General features: G+C 51.5%; 4 protein-coding genes across 4 annotated transcripts; 3 read left to right on the top strand and 1 right to left on the bottom strand.

Moving 5' to 3' along the window:
* Nucleotides 1-422: 422 nt before the first annotated feature.
* Nucleotides 423-2,415, top strand: An13g02090 (uncharacterized protein; the record flags this gene model as incomplete). The annotated part of the gene is made up of 9 exons (XM_059743874.1): nt 423-599; nt 649-724; nt 771-826; nt 877-1,030; nt 1,097-1,294; nt 1,341-1,574; nt 1,621-1,875; nt 2,005-2,088; nt 2,168-2,415. The coding sequence occupies 9 exons, from the start codon at nt 423-425 to the stop codon at nt 2,413-2,415; spliced, it is 1,482 nt and encodes a 493-aa protein (XP_059602097.1).
* Nucleotides 2,416-2,840: 425 nt separating this feature from the next.
* On the top strand, nt 2,841-4,136 carry An13g02100 (uncharacterized protein; the record flags this gene model as incomplete). The annotated part of the gene is made up of 5 exons (XM_001396311.3): nt 2,841-2,886; nt 2,942-3,067; nt 3,130-3,686; nt 3,741-3,956; nt 4,005-4,136. The coding sequence occupies 5 exons, from the start codon at nt 2,841-2,843 to the stop codon at nt 4,134-4,136; spliced, it is 1,077 nt and encodes a 358-aa protein (XP_001396348.3).
* Nucleotides 4,137-4,732: 596 nt separating this feature from the next.
* An13g02110 (uncharacterized protein) lies at nt 4,733-6,396 on the bottom strand (the record flags this gene model as incomplete). The annotated part of the gene is made up of 2 exons (XM_001396312.3): nt 4,733-5,999; nt 6,068-6,396. The coding sequence occupies 2 exons, from the start codon at nt 6,394-6,396 to the stop codon at nt 4,733-4,735; spliced, it is 1,596 nt and encodes a 531-aa protein (XP_001396349.3).
* A 1,203-nt stretch (nt 6,397-7,599) lies between these two features.
* Nucleotides 7,600-8,597, top strand: An13g02120 (uncharacterized protein; the record flags this gene model as incomplete). The annotated part of the gene is made up of 3 exons (XM_059743875.1): nt 7,600-7,712; nt 7,758-8,287; nt 8,343-8,597. Coding segments are annotated over 3 exons (898 nt in total), but the record flags the coding sequence as incomplete, so codon positions are not given.

Here is an 8,597-nt window from a genome sequence, read left to right on the forward strand (position 1 = left end):
TCTCTGGTCAACCGATAATTTATCCATCAATAATTTGATAACCAGCCGCCCAGCAGCTCCACTGTCGGACATTGTAGATTAATACCCCTCATCAAAATGATGTGATTGCCAGTACTAGAACTTGACTGGCTTATGCATCGGACATGGCCGCGTTGGGGGCACCAATGAGTGTGCCAGATTAGTGTGACAGTGATTAGACCCCTGCAAGCGCTTCCCACCCGAGGGAAGCCTTCCAGCGCCCGGCGCAGTAGTCTTCGCAGAGATTTTCTTGACGGGGGTGGTGCAACTAGCAGAGCGGGAAACGATAGTAGAATATATATCTCTCCCTATAACTGGTCTCCACCGCGCACAAATCGGGGACGTTCAGTTGTTAGTATGGCACGTGAACCCATCCCGTGATTCACCGACCCTAGCAGATCGCCATGGGAGAGACGAACACAGCAGTAGAGATGTCAACATTACCACTAGGAAAGATGGAGATCGAAAAGGAAGTTGATGGAGCTGCTTCGTACCTTGCTCACAGCACAAGTTATCCTCCCATGACATTGGAAGTGGAAAGAAAATTGTTGCGCAAGATCGACTGCATTCTAGTTCCCATGGTAAGCTTCTTACCAGACCATAAGCATTACGTCTACTGATCAAGGCCAGCTTCTGCTCACCGCCACTCTCGGGGCAGTGGACAAGGTTGCTCTCAGTACTGCGGCAATCTATGGACTGGAGAAAGGTATCGATGGCCATCGCTATCGCATATTGCCCTAACAAGTATCTAGATCTTCATCTCGTTGGTCAACAGTACTCCTGGGCGGGATCAATTTTATCTATCGGTGTACGTGTTTCTTACTGTTGTCCATTACCCAAAATCTGACACTGAGGAAGGCCATCATTGGGATGTGCCCTTCTTCCTTCCTCGTACAGCGACTCCCATCCGCAAAATATCTTTCTTCGTGCTCCCTCGGCTGGTCCTGCTTAGCTCTGCTGATACCCGCATCGAAAAACTGGAACGGGCTGATGGCGCTGAGGTTTTTTATGGGTATGTTCTCAAGGTACACTCAACAACACTGATAAGGACGCCATGATAGTGATATCCCTAATCTAGGCTACCTTGAAGCAATCATCGTCCCAACGATTAGTCTCATCGTCGCCGGCTTCTATAAAAAGGCGGAACAACCTCCACGAAATGCAATTGTGTTCGCTGCTTTCAGCTCCGTGATCAATGGGTTCCTGTCTTGGGCAGTCGGGCATATCCCCGACTCTGCACCTCTGGCTATCTGGCAATATCTTTACCTGATTGTCGGTAAGTGAAACACCTATCATAGTACTGCGATCTGCTAAGTACTTAGGCTCTCTTTCCGCAGTGTGGTCCATAACAGCGTTCGTGCTTCTACCAGAATCGCCGATGAACGCCTTCTTTTTCACCGACCAGGAAAGTTTCTATGCAACCCAACGTCTGGCGGAAAACCAAACCGGCATCATAAACAAAGAATGGAAACGGGAACAGGCTCTTGAAGCTGTGTTGGATGCCAAAACTTGGATTCTGTTTTCCTTCAACATAGCTATCAACATTCCTAATGGAGGTAAACTGCCTTCTCGCGTGTAGCTCTACTATCGCTTACGATATAGGTCTGACTACGTTTAGTGGCATCCTGATCAACAATCTTGGCTTCACTGCGGTTAAGGCCTCCCTCCTGAATATGCCGACCGGGGTAATGTCCACTTTATCTGCGTTTTCATTCTCCTGGCTAGCCGCACGCTGGACAAATCGAAGGTGCCTCGTTACGATGATGGCATGCTGTTTGCCCATTGCCGGATCGGCCTTGGTGTACTCCCTCCCACGAACAAACGTTGCAGGGCAAATAGTCGGAATCTACCTCGTAGGTCCTTCCAGCCGTTGACCAGCATTCATGCTCACAGAGCTCTAGCTTTACACTTACTTTGGCCCGTACGTAGTCGGTAAGTGCTGTCTGTCATGTGTATTTTTGCCTATCTTGCAAGCTGACAAGCAAGGAATCTCCATGGCGCAAGCTAATACTGCTGGACACACGAAAAAGACTGTGCAGTACTCCATTTTATATATAGGATACGCCCTTGGTGAGTCCATGCTGGATATTTATTTTTCATAAGATTGTGTCATCTTTGCTTTTATTTCCACTTACTAATGTAATTGAAGGAAATCTCATCGGACCCCAAACCTTCCGTGCTAGTCAAGCGCCCGCCTACACAGGCGGATTTATCGCCATGTTAATATGCTACTGCATATGCGTCGCACTGACGGGACTTTACTGGGTGTTGGTCTTGAAATACAACCGGCGACTTGCCAACATTGACCCAGACTCACAAGTTACAAATGAAGATTTGACAGAAGCTTTTGCCGATAGAACGGACTTCCAACAGACGAATTTTAGATATACTACATGATAAAACACCTTCCGAAGAGGACGTTTGGCTATTTATGCTTTTTTATAAAAGCCCTGAATAAAGTAACAACCTATTATGTCTCAGCCTAATCAGCCAACACAATCCAATGGCAGATGTGTGGCTAGCAATTCACTCGATGTGCTATCTCTAGGCCCGGATTTCCACTTCCGATACATTCCGGATAGCTATAATGAGTGGCAGGGATGTGGTGTGGCCGCGTCACTCTAAGAGCTGCAGCTAGTCGTAGTTTGGTGCTGTTAATATAAGCGCCGGCCCATTCCCCGCTCTTCGGGCGGGCTGCCTCCTTCCTTCCATTACGCCCCCTAAACAGACGCAGGCCACGACGACGGCCCGGGACACACTTCCACCTGTAACCGCCCCTCATTTCGTATGTGCCACGTACATGCATGCCATCTTCTCCGAAAATGTCGGTTGGGAATCACCGTCCCTCTGGTTGCTTTCAGTGTAAAGGTACGGACCTGAACATGAAGAATTCTCGAGGCGGGCATATTGACGCCGGATGCAGCACTTGGCCTGCGCTGCATTGGAGATCTCCCCCGCTGTACACGATGCAGAACTCTGGATTTGACGTGCGAGGAGTTTACGTTTGTGGAGGAACCCGTGGAGCAAGGAATTAGCCTAGGCCGTAGAGGTGGGTTTCACCAGATGAGCGTTATTGGCATTATCATAGGTATGGCTCATGATTGTCCATAGGAACGTGGTCAAAACAACAGAGAAGTATTCTAGATCTACCCGCCTCTAAGCCCGCTCATCGAGAGATGGTATCGCTGGACGAGTACAGTGGCCGGTGGGTATTCCTTAATCTCACTGTGAAGAATTACCTCGAGGACACAGGCGAGGTAGACTATGATTCCGACAATGAGGACACAGTCATGCAGGACTTGTCTGGTGAATCGGATGATGCGCTTCAACTACGCTCTGTCCTAAGCCATCCGCTTTCCGAATACTCCCATTCTGAGAGTTATCTGCTCCAATACTTTATTCAGAGTATCGGGCCGGATTGTTCGCTCAGCAGCATTGACAACCCATACATCACTTTGCTGACACCACTTGCTTTCTGCCATCCAGCTCTCCGGAATGCCATGGTGTCTGTAGCAGCTAATCAGCTTCGCTTACTTGGTGATGCCCGATATGCCAACGAGGCGGCACTTTACAAGAATAGAGCGATACAGGGATTGCAGCAGGCAGTCGAGCTCCAGAATATAGATGATGGAATAATAGGCACTATTCTGATGTTGTGCTTTTACGATGTACGTGATATTGTGGACATTGGCTTTAACAACTGCTGACATGGCAACTTACAGATATCGGATAAATGCGATTCATCTTGGGTAAAACATCTCGAAGCAGGTCTGGACCTCTTGGACTGCCTTCCTTGTAGTGCTTCGTCAAGCCAGGGGTTGCGAAGGTTTTTCCAAATGTATTTTGTCGCCCACGCTATCATGCGTCGGACGGCATCGCCAGGAATGATGTATGAAAATGGGCGATATGGTTGGTCAGAAAACGATAATCTTGATGAGGTTTGTCCCACATGAACTTCGTCGATTCCGAATCTAATCTTTTGTTAGATTGATACAATAATGGGCTGCTCACGGCGACTCATGGGGATGACCAATGACATTTCTGATCTACCTTCCGATGAGCATATGGTAAACGTACATCTCCTCAGCTTTCAACTCAGCAAATCGACACGCGTCTAATGCTCCACAGAAAACCATAAACGCTGGGCCAGCCGATACCTACATATCAAGAGCAAATCGCCTTGCTTGCTCCCTCATCAACCTCACCCAGACCCTCCCACCCCACCTACAACACAGAGAAGATATAGCTCGAATCGCCGAAACGAAGCGTCTAGCAGCATTACTGTACTTGATCGAGCGGGTCGGCTCCACTACCTATCGCAGGCAATTCATCCCAAGAACGGATAAGCGCACATTAGTGAATAATATGATTGATCTCATCCAGAGTCTTCCTGATTCTGCTACTTTACTGTGGCCGTTATACGTTCTCGGGCAGACCGCACTGGATGATCAGGATCATCGCCGGTTCGTGATGGATCGACTAGAGCGGATAGAACGGACACGGAACCTAGGGAGTGTCCGACGAGCCAGGACAGCGATGAAAGATACGTTTCGGATTATGGATATGCGATATACGGTTCGACGGAGGGATGGGAGGTTTGAAAATATTAGTCTGGCTTGACCGTTACCGTGAGGTGATATTAGAGAAGCTCCATGCATGCTCGTCATTCCTCTATCCCAATGTACCACATAGCTCTACCCCATCACAGGCACAACTAAGCAAGATACACAATCTTCAACACCCAGCAAAACTCCTCTCCATCCCATACCCCCTCAGGAACCCTAAACGTAAATCCCTCCGTCGCACTCCCCTCCCACTCAACCTCTACCTCCCTTTCCCCATCGCCACCCACCACAACAACTCTATCCCCCCTCAACAACGGCACCGACGCATCCACAAACACCTTCTTCCCCGGATCCCCCAGAAACAACAAATAAAACGCCTCATTCGTCTGCGTAAACCTCACCCCGACATCCCCACCATCACCTGTCACACCAACCGCCTCACTCCTCACCCACCAAACCCTCGTCCCAAACACCGCCTCCCCATGTCCTCGAATCCACTCCCCAGCCCTCCTCAACTCCCTCTCCTCCCTCTCGACAATACTCCCATCCGCGCGCGGCCCAACATCCAACAAAAAATTCCCATTCTTACTCACCATATCCACCAGATCCCTGACCACCGTACTAGCATTCATATAACTTCTTTCCGCAGTCGCCCGATTAAACCCATAACTATACGGATCCATGCCCATATTACTCTCCCACTTGCGCAACTGCGCCGAGCTAAACGTCGCATACTCGGGCGTATCGAAGTCGGACACTTCCGCGACCCCGCACCGCGAATTAATTGCCACTTGGCGATTATCTGCACGCGCGGAATTGAACCATTCGCTAGCGAAAGACGCAGTCCCGTTCGCGGCCCCGCAGTCACACCACATGATGTCTGTGCTGTAATTGTGAGCTAGAATGGTCATTTGGGGAACCATTACGTCTGTGATGAAATCCGTGACGGGGATGCGGCCTGTGTAGGGTTCATTCAGGCCAGTGTAGGGGTTGCGGGCGATGATGCCTGGCCAGCTGGTGGAGGTGTTCCCCGGGAGTTCGGCGAACCCGTAGGGCCCGAAGTCTGGATTGAACCATTCTGGGAGGGAGAAGTAGGTGCCGCGTTTTAGGGTGGGGTGGTGGATTGAGGACGCGGTGAAGAGTTCTGACACGAGGTCCCGGTGCGGGCCGTAGTGGAGGGAGGAGCGGTTGGTGGTGTTTTGCGTGTCGAAGAGGGCGAACCCGTCGTGGTGTTTGGTTGTTAGCACGAAGTATTTGGCCCCCGAGGCTGAGATGAGGTCGACCCAGGCTTTCGGGGAGAAGTTAGCTGCTGTGAAGGAGGGGAACGAGTCGTCGTAGTTCCAGGTGGGCCCGAAGGTGCGCAGCCGGTAGTCGTAGGTGTCGGATTTGTCGGCGGCACGGTGCGTGGTGTACCACCTGACGGTTTTCTATGTTAGATGGGTTTGGGGGAAGAGGTTGGGATATGGGGAAGGGGGGTGGAGTACCAGAACCACTCGGCGTAGCTTTCGTAGGGAGTCGAGTTGCCCCAGCCGGGGACGGAGTAGGGACCCCAGTGGATCATGATGCCGAATTTGGCGTCGTCGAACCATTCAGGGCTTTCATGTTGTGAGAGGCTAGACAGGTCTGAGGTCCATTCTGTTAGGCCGAGGGAGAGGGGGTGAGGGTAGGTTTGGTGCTGGATGGAGTGGGTGTAGTTGAGGATAACGGTTGCTGTTCCGTTCGCCGTGCCGTTGATGCCGATGTTGACGCGTTTCTGGTCGCCGGGACAGAGTCGTTTGACGTTTGCGGGCTCTAGGGTTCGGATTCCAGGCATGGATAATGATAAGTTGACTCCAGGTCCTGCGATGCAGCTGCTGCCTGGGTTGTTGATGGTCACTTCGACTATCTGGTTGCCGCTTTCTGTCCACTTTTGGGTCGGGCGCACGAATTGCACTTGGGCTGATGGGGCGGTGGATTTCCACAGGGATACGGAAAAAATATGCAGTCTGCCGGTGGTTGTGTTGGTAGTGACTGGCAGGGTGATCGAATGCAGAGTCTTGTTGGGATCCAGTGCTGCAGAGTATTCGAAGATGTGAGATGTGTTGAAGTTGGTGTCGTTGTGAGTGTACCGGTAGGGGAAGATGATCTCGCCGCGATTGATTGTCAGGAATGCCCACCAAGGTAGACTGCGCAGCTCGGAGACAAGTGTCGAGTCGTCTGAATACGTGTATGTCACATTCCCCGACACGGTGGACAGCTGAACGTCGGATGTTACCAACATGGATGCTGAGAAGTACTGGTCGCGAGGCACATTGATTGTCTGGCCTTCACAGACAACATTGTCAGGGAGGTCGGGCCCACGATAGCCCGGAAAGTCGTAGACAACACCAGTGTGCGTGGAGGTGTAGGTTCCATTGATGCCAATAATGCTGGGGTCTGGATAGGACTGATTCAACGCATCAAAGGACGTCTGGCCGGGATATACGCCAAATGCCTTGTTGTTGAAGTACGAATCGAGGGAGACGAATTCCGACTGAATGATCAGCTTGAGTCCCAATGGTACGGTAACTACTAACCTGCGTTACTGCAGCTGCAGTGACAGCTAACTGCCATGCGATGGCTATCTGGGTAACGAGCTTCATGATGCATACACTCTCCTGTATGGGCGTAAAATCTACACTCACCCGACGAAGCGGGGAAGCAGTGCAGAAGTAGTCATGCCGACTTCATATCCCCCCACCAGAAATGGCACAGTGACATCCTGTCTGCAAGGTGAAGCAAATCCAGCAAGTGGCCGCCTGTCATTGGAACACGCCGATCATTTAGATTAAACGGCCGGCGTGCGGGGAGATATCAAGTGCGGCAAAGATACGCGGAGATAAGTGCTAATCACGCTCATATCCTGGTCGGCCCAGCCGGGCACTAAACAACGTGAGCGCCACTGTTACATCGGCTGATGTCCGAGTGGAGGTCTGCAGTATGCCGACTGATAAGAAGCACCGGCTCCCAGGATGTTCCTGCATGATGCACCGACGCAATGTGGACGACCTTTCTTTCTGTGGCAGCTGGGCTAGCCAGTCTGCCATTGACTCGTGCCTTTAACAATCCCCCAGGGGTGGACATCTGGTGCGGCAAGGCCTATCGAGCAAGGTATGTTATAGCAAAGACTTGATATAACACGACTAACTTTGTTAGCAATGCTTCATTCAACCCTGGTGGCTGGTTCGAGCAGCCCTCGTACTCTTCCACCCCCCTGCTCAATCTCAAGGTCCGGCCACGGATGAGCATCTATCTCGAGACAGATGCAAAGGGTAGCCTTCTCGTCGACACCACCGTCTCTCACCTCGTTGGTGATCCTCTACCAGTACAGACCAGCACAAACTACACAGACCAGCACATCCATGTCAACATCGACATTTCCGCCGACAAGACCCCAATTGCATCTATCACCAACTATACCCTCCCTCTTGACATCACCAAAGCCGAAATTCCCCTCTCCTTTGACGACCTTACCCCAAAGCTAACCCCCTACACCATCACCACCACCGCATCCCTCTCCAACAGCATCACCAACACCACCTTCACCACCTCCTCCGAACTCTTCTACCTCCCCCAGCGCACTGATGGCGGCAGCGCCACCCGCATCGACCACCGCACGGGCATGCTCTCCTACATCCGTAACCAATCCGTAACCTGGACTCCAATCTTCCCCTACACATACTACGGTACCTCCCCGGTCCCTTCGCTCCCCTCCACACACCCAGTCTAACCATAGAACAGCCCAATGGTCTCTCTACTGGGACACCAACACCACAACTCTAACCACCTTCGCCTCCCAAGGCTACAATGTAATCCACATCGTTCCCACCGGGACCCTCAGCGACACCCCCTTCCCCTGGTCCACCTTCACCCCCTATCTCACTTCATCCGACATGCACAACCTCCACCTCCAATACGACGTCCTCTTCGACCCGACCAACCTCACCAAGCTCACCGACCAAGTCTCCCACATCCACACCCACCCCTCCCTCCTCC

Source organism: Aspergillus niger, assembly GCF_000002855.4.
Source record: "Aspergillus niger supercontig An13".
Classification (NCBI taxonomy): Eukaryota; Fungi; Ascomycota; class Eurotiomycetes; order Eurotiales; family Aspergillaceae; genus Aspergillus; species Aspergillus niger.